The sequence below is a fragment of the Galendromus occidentalis genome, unplaced genomic scaffold, assembly GCF_000255335.2.
Source record: "Galendromus occidentalis unplaced genomic scaffold, Mocc_1.1 scf7180000076421, whole genome shotgun sequence".
NCBI lineage: Eukaryota > Metazoa > Arthropoda > Arachnida > Mesostigmata > Phytoseiidae > Galendromus > Galendromus occidentalis.
In genome coordinates, this window is record NW_003804410.1 from 265,860 (window position 1) to 291,256 (window position 25,397).

The 25,397-nt window shown below is 51.4% G+C and overlaps 3 protein-coding genes across 3 annotated transcripts in view; 2 read left to right on the forward strand and 1 right to left on the reverse strand.

Moving 5' to 3' along the window:
- Rhp (GTP-Rho-binding protein rhophilin) overlaps positions 1 to 9,672 on the forward strand; it is a 43,603-nt gene extending 33,931 nt beyond the window's left edge. The window contains exons 2-6 of the mRNA XM_003739140.2: positions 5,196 to 5,311; positions 7,106 to 7,234; positions 7,403 to 8,496; positions 8,635 to 8,861; positions 9,003 to 9,672. Of these exons, the coding sequence (XP_003739188.1) occupies positions 5,196 to 5,311; positions 7,106 to 7,234; positions 7,403 to 8,496; positions 8,635 to 8,861; positions 9,003 to 9,395 (1,959 nt within the window). The 3' untranslated portion in view covers positions 9,396 to 9,672. The remainder of the gene's footprint in view (positions 1 to 5,195; positions 5,312 to 7,105; positions 7,235 to 7,402; positions 8,497 to 8,634; positions 8,862 to 9,002) is intronic.
- A 192-nt stretch (positions 9,673 to 9,864) lies between these two features.
- On the reverse strand, positions 9,865 to 13,725 carry Oseg6 (intraflagellar transport protein Oseg6). Its single transcript, XM_003739162.1, has one exon. It carries the CDS (start codon positions 13,723 to 13,725, stop codon positions 9,865 to 9,867), a length of 3,861 nt encoding a protein of 1,286 aa, XP_003739210.1.
- A 5,206-nt stretch (positions 13,726 to 18,931) lies between these two features.
- Positions 18,932 to 23,178, forward strand: LOC100903966 (uncharacterized). Its single transcript, XM_003739164.2, has 2 exons — positions 18,932 to 19,628; positions 21,285 to 23,178. Exons 1-2 carry the CDS (start codon positions 18,932 to 18,934, stop codon positions 22,835 to 22,837), a joined length of 2,250 nt encoding a protein of 749 aa, XP_003739212.1. The 3' UTR covers positions 22,838 to 23,178.
- Positions 23,179 to 25,397: the final 2,219 nt, after the last annotated feature.

Below are 25,397 nucleotides of genomic sequence, written 5' to 3' on the forward strand. Positions count from 1 at the left end.
TTGACTAGTTTCCTTGGTCGTCCCTTGTTCGTTTGCCATTTTTCGACGCTTGCCATCTCGCCGAAGCGTTCTTCCATCTCTCGGCCGCCGCGCCGTCGTCCCTGATGTCGCTGATCAATATGTGTTGGTTAACAGCGGGAGGAAGGGAACACCAGGGTGAAAAATAGACGTGGAACGTTTTCAGTCATTACGCGATCTTGGTTCGTTTTCGCGGCTCAGTCTCGGACCGTGTTATCGGTTAGTCGCCTTTCGTGGGTGGCTGGTGGATTTATCTGGAAAGATCGTCGTCACATCAAATGAGCAAGCCTTGCGGCGCGCTCGCTTCGCTGATTATTGAAAAGACGCTCCGTTGAAGGGCGCATGCCGAGTCGTTAGCTAAATATGTTCGTGATGATGAATGCTTCAGAAAAACTTAACAAAAGCTCCTAACAACTTTTCTCTGTCGGTCGACGCTCGACGCAAAGACGCTACCGCAGCGTCTTCCAATCGGTGTGATTTCAATCAGCTTTCCGGCTCGTTGTTGTTTGCCTTGAGAATATCTTTCGTCCGATTAAAGAATCTTCGAGCTGCCGACGGTTTCGAGTTTCACTTGTTGTGGGAACTTTCACATTCGGGATATTTTCCAGCTCGCACCAGTTGTGCGCTCGGGGTCGGAGTAGAAGTCCAAGAAAAACTCTGACCTGATTAGTTTCCCGGCCCAAAGGTTTGAAGATGCCGAATTCAATAAGCGATCAGGTGGCTCGGCGGTTCGTCGTTCGCCCGCTCGGTCAATCCAAGCGTCCGCCTGTCCGTCCGTCCAAAGAGTCGAGCGTCCAAACAGGCGGTCACTCAGTACTCGCTCGAGGGTCGCTTGAAAAACTATCTCAAGAGTCCGGGAAAGGAATAAAGCCACCGACAGCCATTAGGAAACGGAATTATCGACGCCAGCGAGAATTCAGTGGAACTTGGGAAGAGGGCTGTCAAGTTCCCTGTGAACGGCTTCTCGCAATCGAGCCAGTCACCTGACGACGATGAGCGAACTGAAACCCAATGGATGGAATCGGAAGGAATTTGCGTAACAAAAGCACCTGCAGCGGTTAGCGCTGCCGTCGTACGAGGTGAAACATGAGTTCGACTACACGTGGGACCCGTTTGGCTTTTGCGATGATTCCGATTGACACTTGACGGCTCGGTCGAACACACTGGCGTCTGGTGACTGTGTGTGAACTCGAACAGACAGACAGAAAGATTTCCGCAAAAGACTGCTCTTGCTGAAGCGGATGTTCAATGCTGAGGCCATTGAAGACGAGCGCGAGCAAGGAACCGAAATATATGACGAACGCGCCCCGAAAGTGAAGGGGATTCGGATGACGGAAAGCCAATTTTCTTTTGCTCATTTGCCTTACTGCGGTCATTCCGTCGCCGACTCGGATCTCCTCGGCTGGAGAAGAAGAAGTTGGATCCGGATCGGCAGACGGAACGGCCATCGGTGTCTGCTGCAAACAGAACGTATTGGATTTGCGCGTGAAGAATCGTTTCCAGCGCGGCGACTGCTCCTCCTACACGGCGGGCGATCAACGCACTGGGCGGTGGACGCGACGGCATATCTCAAGAATCTGATTCTGGAACAGATCGGTCAGAAAAAAATACAGTTAGAAATAAGCAGCGAGTCGAACGAACTCCTACAGACGAGCCGCTGGAACTAGCCCACAATGTACGCGTCGTATTGGTGCTGTCACACTTTAGCACCGTATGCGCACAATCCGAAAGCCGGCCGGCCGGCTTCCCGAGCGAGCGACCGATCGACCAATCCGCTGGATGACTCATTATGAGAGGCTATGACAGTGACCGGACAGAAGAATCGATTCTTCGTTTCTCCTTCTCGATTATTCCGGTCGGATTCGGCGCAAAACCTAAAAGCCCCCGGCACAGTCCGTTCGGATCCCAATTAGGCGGTGACCCGAGCCGGTAGTCGTTGTAGCGCATACTTCCTCCAGGCGTGGTGTTAATGTCGCCAAGCTTCAGACACTCGGACTTGGAAGAACAAACGGACGGACGCACGGATAAACAACGACGTCTACGACGACGGCGATGAGCGTCGCTTGATCCAACCGAATTTAAATGGCGCGCCCCTCACTTGTCGTCATTAAATGGTGGCACCGGCGGCGTCGACGGCGCTGATGATGACTATGGCAAGATGCAACAATGCCTCTAAGTGTTCCGTGGCCGCGGTGATCCACTAAAACCTGAGTAGTGCACCAGTTCGCCGCCGACGGTAGTGACCACCGGCCCAGTGTCGTGAGCGCAGGCAAGCGGACTACACCGACGCTGCTCCGAATTCTAGAATTCTAGATTTTCGTGAATTTTGTGTGTTCCGCCCATCGGATTAGATCGGCTCATCATCGACCGAAACCCGACAAGAGCTGAAATCTGAAATATTTGGAGCTCGACTTCGAACTCCAAATATTTGCTCTGAAGACGCACCTTTAACACCTTCGGAATCCAGCTGGAGTCAAGTTCTATTCCTCCGTGCCCTCCGATCACCCGTGGGACTTAGTGTCGCGGGGCTTTGATAGCTCTCGACTGCGCACCTCAGCAAACTTCGGCGCTGGAGCTCAGTGAACCTCGCAAACTTCTTCGTCTTCGACGACTGTGTGACGACACACACAGGTGACATGGCGCGCCGATCCCGAGAGCATAGTTGACATACCTCCGACCGCTCCCTTGCTCGCCCGATCCGTATCACAGATCGAAACTCAGCCCTCTGCGCGGATATCCCCCGGTCTTGTTCATCTATCAGCCAGGCACTCAGTCAGCCGGTCGATCGGCTCGACGCCGACAGTCGAACGGGCCGGCGGGCGGGCCTGCTGACTCGCTATCGATCGAGCGCTAACTGGATCTCTTTCACTCTGCGGTGAAAAAAGTCGCTCGTATTCGCATTTCGCGCGAGCTCGAAGCCTGAAGACGTCATCATGCCGGGCGAGGATTGGGTGTTCGGCATGGAGCATCTGGGAACAGGAATCGCCCCGGAAAATTTCAACGAAACACCTTTCGTTTTTCACTTTAAGGTAACCACATGTATTATGAAATCTCTGTGCTATCTAGATCGGCGTCCGAGCCGATTTTCGCGGTCGGATCCGTGCGGGAAACAGCTGACGCAAATGTTCGAGGGATCGTGGTTCGTCTGTCCTCAACAAGCGGATAGCTCCGGTGAGCGAATGATCGAGTTGAGCGCAAAAGCTCGAAGAAGAGCCCAAAGCATAACAGAGAGGTGTCCGCGAGATTCGTCCCGATATCGCATCGAGCCGCGGTTTCAATTTCCGGAAGTGCTCCGAGGTACTACGCGCCACCGAACCATTCCGCTATGGAGATGTTCGGTCTCAAGTAGCGAGTCTCGGACATCGGATTTGGAATCAAGTGATCAAGAGCTTCGTGGTCTTCCCCCGGAATATCATGTGACGCTCGCGTGTCGTGGCGTCGTCTGTGTTTGCGTGACCCGGTCGGTGGCTCGCGCAAATTCGCGTGGACAGAGCACTCAGACCAGTTGACAAAGGCTCGGCTTTCGAAATCAACAAAGTTCGCAGGATATCCACTCAGTGAGCAGGAAACGCGAAAGTGAAATCCCGAGCACAGATATTCACCCACCAGTTTCCTCTCAGTTTCACAAGTTTCCGCAGTCGTTCCGATCGTCCCAGAGAAGTTTGCTAGCGAGAGAGCGGGAACTCGGTTTGCTTATCGACAACGCGAACGGCGAGCTCACGGAAAACACAACGCGATCGTCAGAGAAAACCTCAGACAGTGTCACCGACATTGTTGATTCGTTTGAGAATACCGTTTTAGATTTTCGTCTCTTTTCTTGCGCCCCCCCCCCCTCTGTGCGAGCTCCTCGCTAGACGAAAGAAGCTGACACAATGAAAACCGCCGCTCGCTTCTGGGGCTGACCGCTCGCCTCAAACAACGAGGACCCCAAGGACGATCTCGCCGAGTGGGGCGACAGTGAGACATTCTTTATCGTATTTCGCACGATAGATGAATTTCGATGTCGTCGAGACTGGATCGCTCGGTCGTCTGCTCGCTCGTTCGCTCGGTCGTCTGATCTCCTCACCTGAACTGGACCCGGCTCGACTGGTCTACGTGAAAGTTCACCTGACTGCCGTCTAGCTCATGGTCTGCGCTACCGACCGCCCTCTCGACCGGCTGATTGTTCGCTCACTGAGATTTACGGCTCGGCAGAGGCCCTGTGGCACCCCGAACTACCGAAATGAATTTTTGGCGACATGGTTCCCGCTCAAGCCCCAGCTTTTTAAATAGCTACGTATCGTTTAAAGCTATCAACACGCGACGAGTTGAAAGTCGTCACCTATCGACCTGCTCAAAGCCCCTGCAAACCTCCTTGCTTAACAGATACTTCATACACTATTCGGAGCAGATGGAAGCCAATTGCAACAGTGCCGGCTTTCGTTGATTGGGTTGCGAGAATTCCTTCCGGAAGTCGCGGCAAAATAACGCCGGTCGTCATTTTACGCGGCAGCCGCGATCGATAGCTGACGCTCGGAACGGCGTACGGGCTGATCCTGGCGATGATTCCGTGGATGTTTCTGCTCGGATCCCTTGATATTCCTGCGAATTTTCCGGCTTCGGTTTTGTTCCCGTCGTTGACGCATGACAATTTTTTTCCAGCGTCAAAATGAGCCAATCCTTGAATACCAAGTCCCGATGTTTTTCTTTGCGGTCGGAACCGTTCGCCGAGAGAGAGAAAATCACTGAAACCACTCTGATGAAGAACATGACATGACATCGATTTCAGCTTCTTACAGTACCCCCACCCTTCAATGATAATAATTGGAGTTTTTGTTGGAAAATGCTCAAAAGCAGTGAGCGCTCACCGAATCCGACAAGCCTTCCTCGTCTGCGGCTTGGACGGCTTAAGCTCATTTAACGCCTAGTTAGTCGGAGCACCAGTTGCCTCCGCTCGCTTTTACGCATAAAAAAAGACTGTGTTTGCTCCCATGTTATCACTGCACGTATCGCGTCTGTTTACGCTGGCTTGATAATTCTTTTCCGAGGGTTCAAGACCGAGTCGCTTTCTTGGAACTTCCGTTTGAACCGCCATTTTTCCTCGTCTCTCTCCCCGATCGACAAACGTCGCGAGTACTCGACGTCAAACATCGGATCCGATATGATTTCTAACAAGAATTCCTTGTTTCCTTTCCCAGGGTTCCGATCCGCGAGCAGCCACCTGTCGCGGGAAGATGCAGTTCCGAAGATCCAAACTCAACAATGAGATCACGAAGCAGATTCACATTCGTGACGGCGCTGAAAAACTCTACAAGTAAGTCGAATGAACTGACTGATGAGTGTTACATAAACTTTGAGAATGACCGCAACAACAACATCGACCATATCACGCCGCTTAAAACGGGTCGTTGAGCCGAGCGCCGAAGCTCGTACGGACGCTTTGTCCGGACGTGCGGCAAGCGATCCATCAATGTACGTGTTTTACGCTTAGTTTGGGCGTGCTCAAGCGCATTCGTTCTTTCATTCATTTCTGGAAGCGTTTCTGTGAATTTACGTCCGTCATAAACGTCTCACTCAGTCAGCCCACACTCCTTATGCCCTAGTCTGCGGGCACTGTTCCGGCTAGTGAGCGCTTGGTCATTCGCTTTCATTATGCATGGAATGAGTAAAATAAGGACGACGATTACCGAAGCAATCCAGGATTCTCCCTTGGAGTCAGTCGACTTATGCGAATCAGTCTTTTTGCGGATATGTCGCAGAAGCCCAGACAGAAAGAAGATTCGAAAGCTTCGCGTAATAGGAATCGCCGGTCTCGACGGTCCGGGGAAATTCAGAATCTCGAGCTCGACGAAGCTGTGCGTAATTACGCGCCATCAACCCGCCAGGAATTTTGAGCGAGACGTGGAGATCGGCTTACGGCAACGTCGGAAGTCTCCGTCCATCGATGTTTGCTCGAGTAGACCGCGTTAACGGAATCTGTACAGACCACCGCTTCACCGTGGGCAGCCGCGAAGTATGTTCACGACGGAGTGTAGGACGAGTCGGGGTTTTCGTCGGACGCGTTGCTCGGCCTTCAGAAATGAATGAACCTGACGCTAACAGGGGACGCGAAGCTTGAACCGGCAGTGTGCAGAGGAGCGGTGCTGTTAGTTATTTCGTTGCTTTTGCCCGATCGCTCGTCTGATCGTCCGTCGTTCGGAGGCGACCTTTCAGCTGACCAGATGCGTCGGGAGTCGTTATTTTTCCACCATCCGACGTTGCCGTTTCTTTCCCGCAGCGGAGAATGCAGGCGGAGAAAATCTGCCGAAAACCGATACTGCGAGCGTACGATGAGTGAACTGAATCGGATGACAGGATGATTTTCTACGAGACGGGAGAAGATGACGCCGACGAGCGCTTCGGTTTGTTTTGGTGTTTCGGATCTGTTCTTGTCAGATCGGACAGTTTTGGCAGAAAGATCTGTCGCGAAGTGATCATATCTGCGAGACCGCAGCGCTGCGAAAGTTGGCGTGCCGAGCCGCGACGAGTTCCGGGGCGCTCTGCATCCGCCACCGGCGTAACAGTAAATCATCGAATCAACGAGTCAATCCGATGCGGAGCTGTCGGCACCGGTTCGGGTGCGATTCTCGCTCACAGAATCGAGCGAAACCACGCAAACCGGCACTGTGAGCTCAGGAGACCAAAAATTCCGTCAGTCGTTCGGAAGTGTTGTCAGCTGCCTGGCGGGCAGGCGGAAAAAATGTTCAGTAACAGACGGATGTTTGACTTTGAAATCTTGCGACGAGCGTTCGTTCGTCCGTGAGGCATTCATCGGTAGCTCTGCGTTGTCGAGAAGAGTCAGTTTCTGTCGTGGGCACGATTTTGTCTTTGTATAGAATTCCCAAGGAAAACTCCGCTCAGAATTGAAGCTGTTGTCGCTGACTCAAAACTTCAGAGTGCTTCCGTTTGCGGATTCTCGCAGAACGGAAACGCTGCCTCTCGCGCTTGAGACCGCACCACCGTGTCCATATCAATTGGAGAGAGACGTAGAGCTAATGAAGATGGTCTGAAGTTTCCCGGAGTTCTGTGATTTTTCGCAAGATTCCTAATCGATCACTATTCATTCCAGAGCCACAAACAACAAAAAACTCAAGGAAACAGTCGCCTTAGAGCTGAGTTTCCTCAACTCGAATCTCCAGCTGCTCAAAGAACAACTCGCCGAACTCAACAGTTCCGTTCAAATGTACCAAAACGAAAAGTGAGTGCCGCGGCCACGCTGAATCGAAGCATAGACGAACCCCAGCGATAATATAAGGGTGCCCGAGAAAAACGAAATTCAGCCGAATGGGAACGCTACGGTCGCATCCCGTCGCCGTCCTGGAATTACCGGACGTATACTCGTAGTAACTCACTTCAACTTTTGCAGTCAATCGCAGATTGTTCCGATGATCCCTCTCGGCCTCAAGGAGACGAAGGACATCGAATTCGTCAACGCGTTCACCGAGTTCATCGCTGATCACTACGGCGAAGACCCTGAGCCCTACCAGAAGGCGATCCGAGAATTCCAAGCCGTTCGCCAAGCTGCGCGCACTCCAAGTCGAGATCAAGCCGGAGTTCAACTGTTGTTCGAATACTACAACTTGCTGTACTTCGTGGACCGCCGTTTCTTCCATCCGAAGTCTTCGGCGATCCATTTCGAATGGTTCGATTCACTAACCGGGGTACCCTCGACACAGAAGACGGTCGCCTTCGAGAAGGCCTCCGTACTCTTCAACATCTCCGCTCTATACACTCAGATCGGAGCCCGACAAGATCGGAGGAATCACGCAGGAATCGACGCGGCCGTCGATTCTTTCCTCAGAGCCGCGGGCATGTTCTGCTACATCAGGGACAACTTCAGCAAACCGCCATCGATGGACTTGAATCTCACGACGCTCGAATGTCTCTCGAATATCATGCTGGCCCAGGCGCGAGAATGTCTCTTCGAGAAATTGGTGCTGTGTGAGCCCAAAGGATTACTCCATTTCATCGAGATCGGCCAGGAAGCGGCTGAAGTGGCCGAGGTTTATTCGCATGTGCACAAACTCATCGCCGAGCCTCCCGTCAAAGACTACCTGCCATTCTCCTGGATCAGCCTACTGTCAGTCAAAGCAGAACACTACAGAGCCGTAGCCCATTACTACGTGGCTTGCGGACTTCTCGACCACAAGGGTGAACTCAACGATGTCCACAAACGAACTCTCGAATATCTGCACGTACAGGATCAGGACACGGTGTGCATCGACATCCGGGTGCCGCGTACGGCCGACGAGAGGATTCAACTCGGCAAGGCCCACTTGCACGAATCGCTGCTTCTGCACGAGGAAGCTCTGCGACTTCATCGCATGTGCCGCCAACTCCGCCACGTCGACAACCTCCAGTCGAAACTGAGGTCGGACCATGACGTGGCCATAGACAAGTACGCTCAAATAGAACAAGAGGACGATTTCAACCAGGTTCTGGACCCGCCCCAACTGCAACGTGAGTATCGCATTCGCTTCGAGCATTATCAATTCGAAATCGATATTGAATAGACCGAAACGGGTTTCCCCATAGAGCACCGATCTCTGTGACTCCCCATCGTCATTCCGTGGTTCCAATTCCGCTTCGATTTTCCAGCGTCAACGAAATACCAGCTCACCCTGACTCCGCCGGACTTTTCGGCCTACAAGATGAAAGATCCTTTCCGTGACTTGGGTCCAATCAGCGTTTTCAGCGCGCGTCAGCAGTGGACCTCGATGCGGAAAGCGCATATGAAACGAGAGAAGAACGAGACGTTCGGTTTCAGCGTCAAAGGGGATTCTCCGACCGTCGTAGCTGGAGTCGAACCCTGCTCGTTGGCCGAGGTGGGTCCGAATTCTTATCCAAACTATCCGATTCCTCGACAGGAACTCGACCGTCCCCACAGGGACCTTCTCCCCCTCCGGCATGTCCCGACCGCGTGTCGCTCCAGAAAACACTAAAGCTAAAACCCTTTTTTTTTGCAGTTGTCTGGCGTGAAAGAAGGCGATCTGATCGTTGGAATCGATGACCTCGACACGAAATGGTCGACGCATGAAGAAGTTGTAGAAATCGTCCGAAACGCTGGCGATGAAATCACTCTGAATATCGTCACGCCGATCGTGTGCGAACATCAGAGATCGTTACTGGAAGGTTCCTTGACGTCGCCCCGACGGAGCACTTCGCAGAGTCCGACAGCCTCGGTATCGTCGGGCGTTTCATCCACCGGTTCCTCGAGTAGATTGCAGTCTCCAAACGGCTCGATTATGAGCAGCAAGGGCCATCGAAAGTCCTCGTCGTGGAATATTTTCAAGAGAAAAGGCTCTACTCGAAGCTCTTCTCCTTCGAAAGACGACTCACTCATCATCATTCCGTCGTGATCGTCCCGGAAACTCAGCGAGAAAGCGGACGAGAAAGAGCTCTTGTAAATAGTCCAAGTGTCAAACGAGTTCAGATGGTAAGAGGGCCTGCAGAAGTCGGCCGCTTGTGCAATGTACATAAAACCGAAACGGAGAAACGGCAGCGTAGATATTTATATCAAAACCATGGGATTTACTATTATATGCGTCGACCCTATAACCTCAGTCTTCAGCTAGCTAGATCCCTCATCCCATGGTAGTTCGCAGACTGGAACCAATAAACCTGTGTAGAAACTGAAGAAAACTCGTCCTATTTCCTACTCCATATCACGTAGTGGCGTTGCAAGGCATCGGGTCATTACATAAAGAGAAAATCGGGGAGAACGCGATGGTTCCGAATAGGCCAGGGGGATGCTGCGGATCACGTACACGTGTATATTCCCCGTACGAAATTCATTCCTGGTATTAACAACTGCGCTCGGAAAAGGCCTCAGCAGGCCGGGACCACCACTTGGTCGAGATTGAGCTCACCCTCGCACATAGGGCAAATCATCCCGAGGTCGTGCAGGATCAACATCAATTCTTCAGTAAATGCGCGAAACCGACAGTGCGGGCATTGGGACTCGTCTCGTCCAGTCAGATGACGTCCGCTCGCGATACACATCGCGAGTGGGGATTTGCACTCTATGCAGCTCAGAAGATAATTCGATATAAGCTCGCCGCATTTTTCGCAAGGTGACCGATCGTCGATTTCCGGTTCTCTAATTGAAGCTCCCTTTACCAGAGCTTCCATCTTGTCTTTGTACTTGGGTTCTATCTGTTCGCGGTATTCCGACCTCAGAAGAATCGAGGCGTATTTATACGCGGCGCCTTTCAGACCCGCTCTTTGACATTCTATTACTGTGGATGTGAGGATTTTCACCCCATGCGAGGGAAACCGCTTGAGATTATCCGATATTCTCATGAGCAATTTCGCTGCCCGCAAGTGATCGGCTCGCTTCACGTGAACTTTCGCCAAGATGTAGCTGTGCAGCATTTGGAGCGAGTTCACCAATTCCAAGGGGGCTGCGATATCGTTTTCGTTCAATTGTTTGCTCATGCTCAGTAAGATGTCGTGCGCTAATTTATAGTTGCCAGTCTCCTGTTCCTCTTCAGCGATCACTACGGCCGTCTTCGCAGCATCGGTGTACCGACCGAGGTTTATGTAGAGTCTGCAGAGGTAGCGCAGGTCTTTGGGGATACCATCTGTTTCTCCTGTCAGGAAATTCATCAATTTCGTAGCGAGTTCCTTGTCCTGTGCGTAGCATACGGTATCGACGGCGATTTCGATCGCGTCGTTGTTGTCGTTCGCGGCGGCCTTCATCAAGTACTTGAACGCTTTGTGGTATTGGCCTGACTTGGAAAGATATTTTCCGGCGTTCAAATTGTCTCTCTCTTCCTCGAAGTACTGAGCTACGCGCTCGTAATCGTTCTCGGCAACACTGGCATAGATTTCCATTTGGCGGGTCTTCTGGGCCAGCGCGAACGCCTCTTCGGCACAGTTTGAAAATACGAGGAACTCGATCGCTGAGGACATGTCGTTCTGAGATTGGAAATATTCCGCGACAATTTTCGCTCCTTGGACTGATCGGGTGTCTCGAGCGAGTTTCGCCGCGCGCTCCAGATTATTCATGTGACGCAGCTCTACGCGGATGATGCTATCGAAATCTTTGGCTTTCTCGTAGGCTTCCAGAGCCTCTTTGTAGCTCCCCTCGCTCTCTTTGTACTTAGCGTATTGGAGGATGACGGTGTTCGACGTCACGTGAGGAAGTAGTTCGCCCACTTTGCCCCAGCTCTTAGCCTTCCCGTAGAGCGCAGCGGCTTTTTCGAAGTATTTTGATTTTTCGAAGAGCACCGCCGCTTCTAAAAATTGTTTGTTGGACTCAAGAATCGACGCACACTCCTTCAACAAGCCTCGATCACCGATTTTCAGCGCCATTTCCACGCCTTTCCGTGAATCACCGCATCGAACCGAGGTCCGCGCGATTCCCCATTTGCAGAACTCGTCGCCTCTCTCGAGACCCTTCTCGTAATGAGACAACGCATTCGGATAATCGCCGCTCAGCTCCAACTGCTGTGCGTACTCTCTGAACGGCATCTCCTCCGGCGCTAGATGCTTGGCGAGCTGCAATGCTTGCTCCCAATGAAGTAGATCCCTCCGCATCTGGAGAGCCGCTTTGGGATTCGAAGACTTGATGAAAAGGTCCTGAGCTCTGTCGAAGTCCCCTCGGAACAGCGACATGTAACCCTCGAGCTCGTAAATGTCTTCGACGTGCCGCACCGTCTCCAGACTCCACGCCATTCCGAGATCACCCGCCCTCTTGAAAGCCTTGCTCGCCATGCCGATATCGAGATCGTCCATGGCGGCGTTCGCGAGTAGTTTCCAATCGTCGGGGCTGTTCATGTTATCGCATATGTTGTAGGCGTCATCGAGTTTGCGCAGTTTGAGCGCGTTCTTCAGGTTGTTCCTCATGAGAGCTATTCCTGAGACTGTTCGATCTATCGGTTGGCTATTGAAATTCGTGCTCTTCCCGTTCTGCGTCTGACAGGTTATGATGCCGTTGAGCATCACAAGGGGTTTCAGCCCGCTCGGAATTTTAATCTTATCCGCCAGCAAGACCTCCTCGTGGGTGTGCGAGTAGAGGAAAAACTGTTTGCTGTCGTAAATTATGAATACGTGTAGCACGCTCTGATCCCATAGAACGCCGTCAATCGATGGCGGCGTTTCTTTGATCAGGATCAGGTGGTCGTCGGTCGGGGTATAGAGGAAAACCTGCTGCTCCTCATCGAGAATCACGATTTTCGTCCCTGACGGATGAGCGAACAGATCGAGAACTTTGCACGAGTGACGAAATTGGTTGACGCTGGCGAAATCCTGGAAGTAGAACATCTCTATATCGCCCTGGGTGGTTCCGTAGATCAGGAAGTTTTCCGTGACGTCAATGCACGTCACGTTGTTGAACATTTTCCCCTCATCGCTGTCGATCCCTATAATCTGAATTTTGTTGTCTTGCAGACCGACGGCGTAATCGGCTGTGAGCTTCAGACGCTTGAGCGAGGACAGGAACTCCTTAGTGACCCGAGTTCGTTCGTCTGTTATCGGATAGAGGGTCGTGCGGTTGTTAATTCCAACGGCAACATGGTAGGGACCCAGAGCCACGTACAGAGGCTCGACGTCGATGTGGATTGTGCGTTCAGCCGCGGGCTCCAGAACGTCGCCCAAGGTGACTTCCATCAGAGACGAGAGGATGGCGAATCGAGACTCGAAACTGTCCCCGAGAACAGGCAGTTTCGTGAGATAAACAGAAATATTACTCGTGGTCCCCACTGCGAGAAGCTGAGCATCGCTGGTCCACTGCAGCCATTCGACAGGGTCCTCCGTGGTGATAATTTGCTCGACTTCGTCGAGATCGTGCGAGCTGTATATTTTGACCTGATTGCCACTCGCCGTGGCCAATTTCGAATGTTCCCGACAGATTGTCAAGTTTACGAGACCCTCTCGATGGGAGCGCACCTGGTACAGCTCCGTACCGATTTCCTTCTGGATCGCGGATATCACAACCACGAAGCCCTCGGTGAAACCGAGGATGATGAGCGCGTCGGGCGTCCACTCGTAGTCCACGATGTTTCCGTATCTCTCTTGGAAGCCGAGGAGCGTCGGATTGTCCGTATCGTATATGTCGAGAAGGTAGAGGGTTTTCTTCGCACAAACACAAGACACGATGTTCTGCGACTGTGAGGTGTTGTTGCTACCGAACTTGAGTCGGAACGGCTCGTTCTTGAGAGAAGTTTGCGACAGGGTATCTCCTTCCTGGTTGCTCACTGTCAGGGTGTAGTCATCGCCTGATAGAGCCAGAATGTTTTCTTTGCTCCACGCTCCGCACGATATTCGCTTCGAGTGCTTTCCCAATATCGGGACCTTCCGAGAAGTTCTGTAGTGGAAAATGAGCAGGTTGCCTTTCGAAGTTCCGACAGCGAGGAACGCTCCGGTCTGACCCCAGGAGACGAATGTCAGGGTGTCTCTCATTCCGGTGTCGACCTGCGTCACTCGTTGACTATTCGAGTCCCACAAGTAGATCGACGGAGACCGATCCGTGATTATCGCGAGGGTGTCGCCGTCCTTGTGCCAATCCAGCCCGGAACACAAGCCGGCTAGGGCCATGTTGTCGAGATGAGCTCCTTGACGATCGTAGATGTGAACAATTTGATCCAATCCTGTGGTAACCAGGTAGTGCGCTTTGAACTTCTGCCAACTTGCCAGAACGGGTCCATTACCGCCATCGATTTCGAACACTGGTTTCGAGTTCACCATCTTGGCTCAGCTTCAGGTTCCGTCTCCTTGTGATTCCAGCCTGATGACAGCGGGTGCCTCGTATTCTAGAGCGCTCCGCAGCTGGCTAGTGCTCGCTGGACCACGGTCGGACAACGGGAATCCTCGTGGCCGCCCCTTGTTACCATGGCTACCGAGTAAAACTTGGTTTCAAAATCCGAATCCCGCACATGGAACCGAATACTTGCACGCGGGAAACTCGACAGTCGTCGAAAAATGAAGGGAAAGGCCCTCCGTTTGGCTCACTCAATCTGAGGAAGCGATCTTCCTCCATTGGGACAGTCCGAGAAAAGAGAGTTGAAAGGAGAGCGAGGCTGGAGATGATGATCTGCGCGAGTGTTCCGTATGCTTCGCTGCCGGGTACTTCGTAGAGTCGTCGTGGACGATGCCGATGAGTACGTAGACTCGTCTGTTGAGCCCCGAAAGAACCCTATGGCGTCAGTCCCGCATCGTGCTTGAATCATCCAACTGGCCAAACGATGGGTACTAGAAAGCGGGGCGCAAGTCAAATATCGGAGGAATCGGAGCCCTGAAGTCGCTCTTGAGCTGATTCATCTACACACTCCCGATGTGAAAGTGTACGGAGATGTACGGAGCGCTCCTCAGGAGCGTTTTCTCCTGGCAAGGTTTCAGAATACTTACTCAGGCGAATCGGTAATATCGAGAAATCGGTTGACTTTTCGATGAAAACGAAGCTTTGTGACCTCCTGCTTGTAGACCACTACTCAGACTAAAATTGAATGAACGGACATAAATCGTAATCATACACGCGGATCGGATCAGCACCAGAAACGGAGTTGGCATGCGGTCTCGAAGAGTTTCAGCAGATTCCGACGAGGATGAAGGCAGTGACGCCGATGATAGCGATAAGTGGGTGCGAGTTTGGTACCCGGTCGCCTCGAGATCAATATAATAATTCGTCTCGAGACCGAGGGTCCTCCCATGACACGTATGATGACATGAATGATTCATAATACATGATTCCCCCGCTCGCTCGAGCTCATTCGCTGTTGTCTATTGACTTCAGATTGGCTGACAATTCCAGCGTTTCTCTCCAACCGCCCTCCATGGTGCTCATGAACCCGGAGTTGAACGCGGGTGCCCCAAGCCCGCGAACGCCTCGATGGATGATTCTTGCGTTATTCGGCTCGTCTGTCTTCATGAGCATTCTTGTCGTGACCATCCTGGCAAGACTGTTTGCTCCCCCGCGCCATCCGACCGAATTCAAGTCCTTGACACGTTGGTTCCATAAGTCAATGAGTAGAGACGTATGCTGCTGACATGTTTCCTCCGACTTGGATTCGGAAGAATGCTCTCCGTTCGCGAATTCCAGCTTGCACGGTCAACAACGGGGAATGCCCTCCCACGTCTATCTGTGACAGAGATATGTGCATTTGCAAACCGGGTCTCGTTTTCTACGATGACGATTGTTTGCGTGAGTTTGGCCGTCCATCATCGACATCCCCTCTACTGAAGAATGGGAGACCGCGAAGAATTGGGCGGAGTTTTTTCGTTTTCAGACTTCGATCGTCAGTGCACCGAGTGCCCGGACTTCATGAGCTGTAATTTGACATCGCTCCAATGTCAATGCTGGCCCGATTACAGATGGGAGGGCCAGAGTTGTGTGCGGAAAGGTAACTAACTGACACAACCCGAGCCTTGAGTCTCTATTCCTGGTATGTGATCTTGGTTTTCACGTTTCACGATTATTCCTCGAAGAAAAACCGTGTAAATACTGTGTGGACAAAATGTGCTCTGGGAAGGAAGGTCGTTGCGCATGCGACGATAAGGACAGACTACCCAAAATGAGCGAGGCTTGCTACGGTGAGTTTTCGGGAAACATTGATGACGGAAGTCACATGCATGTGTGGCTTTCTATTATTTGGAGACGCATAAACATCATTCCATGCTCACTCCCCCAGAGAGTTAGGAGCATACGGGCACCGAGTCATATGAGCATATTCCCCCAGGCGACACTTTTTGTGCGGCTGAGACGGAGAGTTGGATCAAGGACACAGCAAGTCCGAAGAACTGTGAGAAATCTTTCCAGGGCGATTCCGTCATGGCCAGGCTCTTGAGTCGTCGCTCTGTGATGACCTCCACCGATGGAGGTGAAACCCAGAAAAGAGTGGGTTTGCTCTGGTCGGCCATAATAGTTGAAGGCTTACTGATTGAGCTGGAGAACAGTTCAGTGAGTTCGGTGTCTCAGGCTTGCCTTCAGGCGCTCCGGTACCAAATACTCCCTAGCTCCGCAGTGAAGCATTGCTGGAAGGCATGCTTGAAGCTGCTAACTCCCATGAAGTACTTCCACACCGCTTGGCCATTCCGACTCTTCAGCTCCGTGTCCCAGGTCTATCTGGATCATTCGTTCTTCACATCTCATTGCCTAGGACAGCCGGAAGCGAACCGTTGCTCCGATTTCAATGTGGGAACCTTGGACGAGCCGAAATTGTTCAAGGCCGTCCGGGATTTCTATTTGTTGAGCAGAATCATCACTCTGGTGGATTCATACCCTCCGCCAAAGATCACGATGATTCGTCTGATCGGATTGGTGGCGGAGAGACACAAGCGCAAGTTCCAGGCCGTGTTTCTCTACATCTTGAGAGAGTCGAAGTTCTTCAGAGACCTCATAAGCCTCATAAACGATGTAATTTGTGATTACAAACCACTCGAAGCTGGATTCTGTGGCTACGAACAGATGAGGAAGCGCGCTTTAGCGGTTTTCCCTTTAAAAAATTACCTTAACCTGAAGTCGGAAGTGGAAAAAGCCTTGGAAAACTTGGTCGAAATTGTTGATATCAAGTGGAAAAAGAGCAACGTCGTTCTGCCCTCTGTGCCGCTGTCATTGAGCTCGTTCTGGGAATCATTGAACGCTAGCTCCTTGACGTACGACGCGTTCCTCATCTCGAGTATCGACAACGCCAGAGATATATCTGCAGAGCTCACAAAAGGCCTGCCTCCTCGTGACTTCACTCGAATTTCGACATTCCACGCGATTCCGATGGCATTCCTCCACTTTTGCGAGGACGTTTGGACTGAGGAATGTGCTGCTTTCATCACTGCCAGCGTGGTAGCTCCGTTGGCTAAACGAAACATATACCAAGATGAAGAGATGTGCCAAGGAAACAAGGACCATATGACAATGCATTGCGAGTAAGTGAGCGTATTTAGATCATGTCATCATGCGTAATCGACACCAGGGGTCGGCAGCACTTTTCGTCTCCCTCGTCCCAGCTGCCGGATGTGACCGCTCGGCCTGGGTCGGCCCGAGCTAGCAGTGCAGTCCGAGTGGAAACGGAGCCCTATCGCTGGCCGACCTCAGGTGTCTGATCGCTTTACAAACGCTTGAATCGACCGGATTCGCGTTCGTATAAAGCCATCTCATGATCCGATCGATTCCCTTGAACCTGAGGATCTCTCTTTACAGGATGAGTGTATACCAGGTTCTTAGGAGCAGATCGATACTAATGCCACCGCCCCAATATTTCTCGTATCGTTTCGCAAGACTGTACGTCGGTAAATATCTCCAATCCAATGGTCCTTCTGAATTCAAGTACTTGTCAGAAACCTGTAAAGACGATAAGGTCGTGAAAATGAAGCGTTGTAATGCTCTTGGAGATCGATAGTACCTCTGGGGGATGCGTATGTGGGAAACCCTCGGAATGTTTTTTTTTGTAAATTACTGGTTTGAATAAAGTTCACTATCAATCTCGCTGCCTGAAGAAATTTCTACCGTACAAGTCGAGCGGAGCCGGCATGGAAGAATTTATCCTCGCTCCCCTAGTAGATCAAACAGGGCTTCTGGAATTCGGGGAAGTCAAGGACGCATTCCTTATGTGAGATCGATCCGGCAGAGCGAGAAACTCTATACACATACGTAGCGCTCTGTAGGAGCTCACGGCAGTCCGATGGCACGGAGTCGAGCTTCCGACGGGATTCGGAGACGTCGAACCCACTTCCACATCTGAGCCCAGAGAGAGACGGACGCTTCGAATTTACCGTAGAATTAATGAAAAGCCACCAATAAGATGGATCACCGGAACGGAGTCTCTTCCTCGGAGAGAGACACGAAAGACGCTAGCCACTTATCAGAACTGATGTGAATAGACGACGAATTGAAAATTGAGAAAATTCCGCGAGGCAGTGACATACACCATGCGGAGACCCAAAGCAGTGAAATTCGCTCCCGAGTCAAAATCCTTCAGCTCCAGCATGGTCTATGAAAGCGGAATGAGCGTCGATCGGAGGGATCGCACGGAGCCGAGCACGGAGGGTTCCAATGGCATAGCTTACTTTCGGAAAAAGAAGTCCATTTTGATAATAGCAGGCAAAAGGAACATGATTCGATTCCTCGCGAAGGTCAAAAACGCATTTTCTAAAGCCAAACGAGTAATACTTGATATCACGCGACCCGGAAGATACCTCACGAAGAAACACAAGAGCACAATGTTCTACGACACGAAGAGACGGTGGAGAGAAGAGAGTTCCACGGACATGACCGAGGCTTCGAGTTTGTAGCAGCGTGAATGAGCTTCTTCGTAGCTCAGAAACCCCATGGGAGTTCGAAAAATTCCCCCGAGCATCGAGCGCGGGGTCTTCCGCGGAACAATTCCGAGTTGATGCGGATGGGTACAAAAAAATAATCCAAGTCGCCCGTAGAGGGCAGGTGAAGAAATCTCGATGAATATATCGAATAAAATTTCCGAGCGAAAACCGTTCCCTTAAAACGATTGACGGCGCCATCGTTCGCCCCCTATCACTCTGCAGCGCATCTGCCCTCCGATGTATATCACCTTTCTTTGTATTACTACTGCTCACCGGACCCGGCGGCAAGACTTCAATCTCTCCGAGATTCGATGGTCTTTCTGAGGGGAAAGAAGATCTCAGAAAGTCGCCTGTGAATCAAAACAACTTCTGGCGATAGATGGCGCCTCGGAGCAACGGTCCCCACGAAGTCTTGGCAAGGGCTAACGGTGAGGAAACCGCTAGCGCTGCCGTTGCTTTCTGCGTGTGGGTCCGCGAAACATTGTGTGTGTGTGTGCCTGTGTCGATGATGTGGGTCAGCTTCTTACCATCTGCGCCATCTTGGAATTTGCCCCTCAAAATTCGCAGCAAATGCACTGCTACCTGATGTGAATATGAGCATGTGCTTCATCGAGGACGGCCACCGTCACAGTCCAAAGCCAAAATGAAACCACCCGATCCTCGGATACTTTTTAGTTGTGCTCTCGTCATCTTCCCCCTACTCGGCTGTGCGACTTCAGCTCAGCAGCTCCCATCGGAAGCAGCACCACAGCTACCGCCTCCGCCGTTGCTCAACGTGAATGTCCCTGCGAAGAGCTTCACTCGATTGAATGTTGAAGTATCTGAGAATCGGACAGGATCGCCTCCAGCTATCGCGACTTCGACAGTCATCGCCATCGCTCCAACCGATGCCGAATTCGAAAACGCAAACAACGCGACAGAAGCTCATGGTGCGGTGTTGCAGCCAGACGCTGAGAAAATCCCACCGACGGAGGACGTGGTAACTAAGACATCAGTACAAGGTTCGGTGACGGAACTAATTGCCGAAAACGAAGACGTCGGCCCCAACGACGAAGATCCACAACCAGTCACCAGGACTTCATTGAGTGTAAGCGAGGTGGAGCTCGGAGAGAACGGACAAGTAGTGAGTGCCGTAACGGAAGCGAACCTCCAGGATGCCGTGACGAAGACGTCACTTAAAATCTCCCAACAAGAAATCGTTCCCGCCTCGAACGAGGCGGAACGGAACTCTTCCCTGAGTAAGCCTAATGCTGAGAACATCCAAGAAATACTCAAACAGATCCAGAACGAGGTTGGGGAAGGACGAATCCTCTACGTTGCCGATCCCAAAGGAAAGACAGGTTGGTTCCCATCCATTCGTCCGTAGAGATCCATCTACCGGAAAATGCGTTAGCGATCGCCCCATCTCGTCAGAATCTCTGCGGGAACCCCCACCCGCAGAGATTCCAGGGTACATGAACGCAGGGATAACGGGAGATAACGCAAGGGATGTTAGGGTACATGAACGATTCGGCCGTACGAAAAATATAAGGTACATGTGCACAACCCTGCCTGGAATAAGGGGTATGGAAAGCTCTTCTCGCTCCCATTCCGCCGTCAGTGACCTTGGTACTTGATTCCGCTTCTGGCTGCCCCTGCAGCGCAATGTCTCGTATAGTGTGGTACGAAACACGCGGAATTTTTCGAGAACAATTCAATTTCGGAAAAGCTCATCTGGTAACTACCATCCTTACTTCACCCTGATACCAGAAGAGCGTCCCCTCCCTTGAACCGAATGTTCTTCTGAGTAATCACATTGAAGGTATGCGCTGTGTACGGGAGGAATTATCCTCATTTCGGTGGCTCCTATGCCTCACTTGCCGCGGAATAGTTGTAGATTCCCGATGTTTCCAATTAGGGCTCGTAAAGATGGAGGAAACTATATTAATTCAGTCGGAGAAGTCCTTGTTACACTCGTCGTCACACCACACACAATGGAGAGGTCGAGAGACGAAACTCGGGCATGAGGTCGCTGTTTAACTTGCGTTTTCTGACACAGGGCGACAAGGTTGTCCCCTCACGACTTTTCAAACACGCGACGCAGCGGTGAATGTTTCGGAACCGGTCATATCTCAAGCGAAAATTCCGAAGAAGGAACAATCTTAGGCGAGGAAGCTCCGCAGAATTAGCTGCATCAGCGGGATCCGGTTTGTCCGAGGAATACGGGTGCGAGTCAGAATCCAGGAGATCCGGGGACCGGAAAACACAAGGCTAGAGTTCTGCTCCGTAAAGTTTCGGTCAGTGGTGACTTTTCATAATTTTTCTCGGAGCGGCACTGGTCTAATTAAATGGCTGGATAATTTACGCATCGGGACCAGCTTAGCAAGAATCACTTGAATCACAATGAGCAAGACTGAGCTCTTGTACTTTCGAAATTCCTCGCCCTACAAGGATCTTTATCTGTGGGGGCTATTTTTTGAGGCAAGGTCGCTCGAGGTCAGTTCGACAACAATTAAACTTGATGACATCTCGTGTCCAGGATGCACTGAACGTCACTTTGGAACGCTGTTTTGGCCGCATCTGTGCGTGCCTTCTAAAAGGTCCAGAAGCTGCGCAGTCGAAAAAAAAGTTTGCAACACTTCATCGCGAACATGCCGGATCAGAACAGTGGTCGCTCTTAACGAACCTCCTCACTAACATTGCGGCACAGCACGATAAAAAGAGAAGCGGATTTCGATCGAGCGAGCGAGGCTTTCCAAGCAATTAACTTCTTCACAATGACCGCGACGAGTGCCGGAGCGCAAGGTCGGGCCAAGCGCGAGACTTAGGCTAAAATTTTGGTTCCGAGAGGGATCCGAATAGCGTCATTTCCGAGGATAGATGATTGATGTAGGATCGATATGATACTCCAGACAATATAATCAAGATTCGACACTTTCCGAGGGGATTCGATCGAACGAGCCTGCCCAGCTGCCTTAGGGTATTCGTGAACTAAAGCAGCCCTGTTCATATTCCAGGTGTCCGCATCGGTCATCAGACGGAAGCCCCGGCGCAAGATGTGGAATATCAAGATGAGGGAGATGTCGAATACGACGATTACGATACGCCAACTACGACCCCATTGTCGATCGTTCAGTTGAAAAAACTCTCTTTGCCGCGGAATAGGCCGACTATCGGACGACAAAGACCGGGAAGTCAGACGTCCAACGCAGACGATAATTCCGACCACAATGTCATAGGCATGAAGAAGCAGAAGTTCACGAGACCTGCCTTCGGGATTCTACAACGTCCGAAGAAGACAACCGTAGCCCCCGGTCCTCGCACGGTTAGACCATTCGTGAAAGTTTTCGACCGGGCCAAGACGAGACCAAAAACGAAGACTGTACAGCAACTGCGGATTCGTAAGCCGGTTCGACGAATTACGACTGCCAAACCCGTTCGGAAGGGTTTCCCTATAGGACCCCCGAAAAGTGCCATTCCTCCTGACGCATCCAAACCCTCCGGACCATCTCTTGCCGATTTCGAGGAAATTTACAGACGTCAGAAAGCTCAGAAAAGTCTGACTGAAACCTCCACCTACCGAACCGTCGACGAAGACGTGCCCGACGACTTCGGGGAACCCGACTCGCAGCTGCCGTTGGTCTATTACGAGGGACAGAGCAGAATATCCGAAGGCTGGGAATGGTCGCCTTACCTCGACGATCGCAACACGAAAGAATTCAAGTATCTCGCTTTCCACGTCAAAGACCAAATCAAGACGTTCTTGGACGAGACCCGGTACGGAGAGTTCCTCAACTACATTTTGATCGATGGTTTCACGAAGGAACTCAACGTTGATTTTTTCCTCGTGTTTTATAAAACCGAACCCATGATCAATGACACCGAGCTCACCGAAGAAATCCGCGAAGTCATGACGTACAAAACCGAAGAGAACGACTTCGAATTCACGCTCGATCCCAACGCGACAATCTTCCGGTTCAAATACGTGAAGACTCCAGCTACCGAACGGTTGGTGGAGGCTCCGCTATTACCTAACTGGGCCATCGCGATCTTGGTTTTTGGCTTAGGATCGCTGATTCTGGTCGCGGGCTCAGTGATCATGGCGAATAATTTCCGTTCGATCCGGAAGCTCAAAGATATCAAGAAACGGAAGCATCAAGAGAAACAACATCAGCTACAAATGAGTAACCTGCCGCATCGGTATCCCGAAGTCAAACAATCCAAGGATAGAAATTCCAAGAGCAAATCTTCCGCCTCAGGAAGCTCTTCGAAGGGCCGTGCCGGGTCTGCGGGTACTCTGGATAGGAGACCGCCGATGCTCGAACGCTATCAGAGAGACTACGGGGCGTATGAGCAGAAGAACCCCTTGCAGGAGGAACTCTACGCGGAATACGAGAACAGGTCGGCGGCATACGATCGATACGCGGATCGGGAGAGACCGAAACGCAAAGAAATTCGGCCACTGGAGGCACCCGAGGATCGATACTCAACAGTCGGTTCCCATTTCCCGAGCAGTTACAAATCTCTCCTGCAGCCATCGAAGTCAATCCTCTATCGCCCACCGAGATGATTTCTGAAGATTGACCGATCGGAGGACTCAGATGGATGACAGGCAGACTGAAACGGAAAATTTAGTCTCCCTGATTTGATATTGTGGCAATCCTCCCCTGGTCGGCTATGGGTCTAATTACCAGAATGCTGACGATACTGCGAGGGAGCCATTCATGACTCTCATGACACCACTTCCCAAGCATAATGAATCGAAAGAGTTATAAGATTCCGATCCCGGGGGAAGATGGGAGAAAAATGATGGTTCCCACGGACTCGCCTAGGGGTGATCCTTGAGACATCGGCCAGTGATCGAGGAGTGAAAAAATGAGGATTCGTATTTATTCATCCTGTGATAGTACCCGATCGCCCAGGACAGCCGCTTCACTAGAGCGGGTATTCATTCGGTCATTTGTTAAATGCTGCAAGCTGTAAATATGTTCTTTTTGAAGACCAAGGAATCTAGACTTGAATAAATCTGCCATACAGAAACAAGTGAATCGATGCGATCCGAGGAGTTATAGCGGAAGTGAGCGAGAATCATTCCAAGAGTCGGGGTGCTGCGATGGATGGATAGGTTACACCATCTTCTTCATAGAGTACAAAATGTTCAAACTTCCCGTCGTGAATTCACTTGGGGGAGGAAGTACGAGGAGGTGAGAAAAAAAAGCTCGCACAGCTGTTTTTTTGAGTTGTACGCTCCATAATCCCGAGAGATAGACGACTCCAGTGGATAGACTCCTTCTGCATGCGAACAGCATTTGAAGAGCTCGTTCTCACCTCGGCTCATTCCGGAGAGCTCCGGATACGTAGACATATCGATACTCGAAACTCGCTCCTGACGCCCTGATGTCACAGAGATTCTCTTCTCCGAAATCCTCTGGGACCAGGTGCAGGATTTTCGAGCGCGCCGCTCATCATTTCTAGGTGTGCCCTCCTGTCGATCTGGATGACTCGTCTCCCGCTATCCATTACCTCTCACGGAATCCCGTATCGATCCTAACCCGTATTGTCGTATGATCGCTACCAATGATTGAGTAAGTTCGATAGATGTCCTACGAAGCGTGAGTTGTCCATGAATACACAAGATTGAACAATACAATCAATCCGACGCCGATCACACGTTCGTTCTCACGAGGGAAGTTGGGGCAGGTACTATGAGCACCCTAATTGAAAGCATTGCCCGGATGATGCGTTTCGACGTAGTAGACGAGGGATCCAGTCTCCATCATGAAAATATCACCATGAATGAGCATCACGAGTCAGGGCTCTCTGTCCGTCCTTGCCTAGCGGTAGTGAGGCTCAGCAGGATAAAGTTGACATCAGGCAAGTCGACTTCGGCGCTGACTCCGGATCCAAAGTCGCTGTCTAGGCCTGAACTGAAGCAGGAGGTGCGGTAAATTGCCTCCAGCCCTAATCCCGAATCGGAAATCTGCCGCTTTTGGGGGCTCAATCGCCTCGGAAGCTCCAAATACACTTACTGAAAAAAATCTCAGCGAGTCTGAATTCCTCGAGGAGCCCCGAATGCGTGGGGGAAGATGAGCATTATATCCCTGATGAAGTGAGACATCTTGCAGAAGCCCTACGCTCCGAATCAGCCCCGACGCGGGCAGGGAGCTGCGAGATAAGGACCATTCACTACGGAGTTTTACTGCCAAGTAAGAACGATGTTGTAAGCTCTCCAGATCTAACCAGATCGTTGCCCCCATTGCGCATCGGCAGAACTTTCACTCTGCAGAGGGTCGCATGCCTTCATTGATCGAGGCGTCTTCTCCAGATAGTACAGAGAGAAAGTCCGTTTCTGAGTCAAGTTCTAACCGATTCGTATGGAGCTCTCAAGTCGAACGAATAAACTTGTGGGATTGATAGCACTCGGATGACCTCTGATTGCTTCGCTCGCGATGATCCTCCTACCATGAGCGTAAGAGCTATGCTGATTGCCAAGGGCTGCAGCTCGTCCGTTCTGCAGAAATACCCCCATCTGCGGCACAACGGATCAAATTACCGGTCGTGCCCTCAAAGAGAGGAAGCATGAACAGCCTGTCACTCATCGGGCATCCGGCTAGTAGTACTCGGCACTCGGCACCCTTACTTCACTGGAACACTTCCCCAACTGTAGCGGTGGAGACATCGGGGACTGCAGATTGAGAGTTTTTCTCCCAGAGCAGCTCTCCCAAGTCGTCCCTCGCCCATTCTCACGTGGCGCTAACGTCGTCGGAACGCTAAGCTACCGACAGAGCCTAGATCATCTCTGAATGTAAGAGTAGGCTATGTTCTGTCAGAACAGCATCGGATGCTCACGGAATAGGCTCTGATCTTTCTCCGACAAATGTGATCAGTGTTTTTCTTCCAACTCTTCAATTGATTGTGTGATGTGCGCTCAACGCCCTCAGAAACGGATTCCAAGTGAGTTCATCAGAGATTCGATACCTCTACATGCTTGGCGATCATGGCCTCGGGGAAAGTTTTGCGCGATGAATAGTCGCGGTAGAGCTGAGTTTTGAGACCTGGAGCTCGACCCATTGAGCGAGCCACGTCAGGAGTCAGGAGTCTGGTTCCGACTGCGAAGGATCGGGATTTCC

Bases quoted from the DNA above. Each gene is read 5' to 3' on its own strand.
- Oseg6 (XM_003739162.1), bottom strand. From the start codon at position 13,725: ATGGTGAACTCGAAACCAGTGTTCGAAATCGATGGCGGTAATGGACCC.
- LOC100903966 (XM_003739164.2), top strand. From the start codon at position 18,932: ATGAAACCACCCGATCCTCGGATACTTTTTAGTTGTGCTCTCGTCATC. The intron at 19,629-21,284 runs GTTGGTTCCCAT...TTCATATTCCAG, and splicing joins CGATCCCAAAGGAAAGACAG to GTGTCCGCATCGGTCATCAG.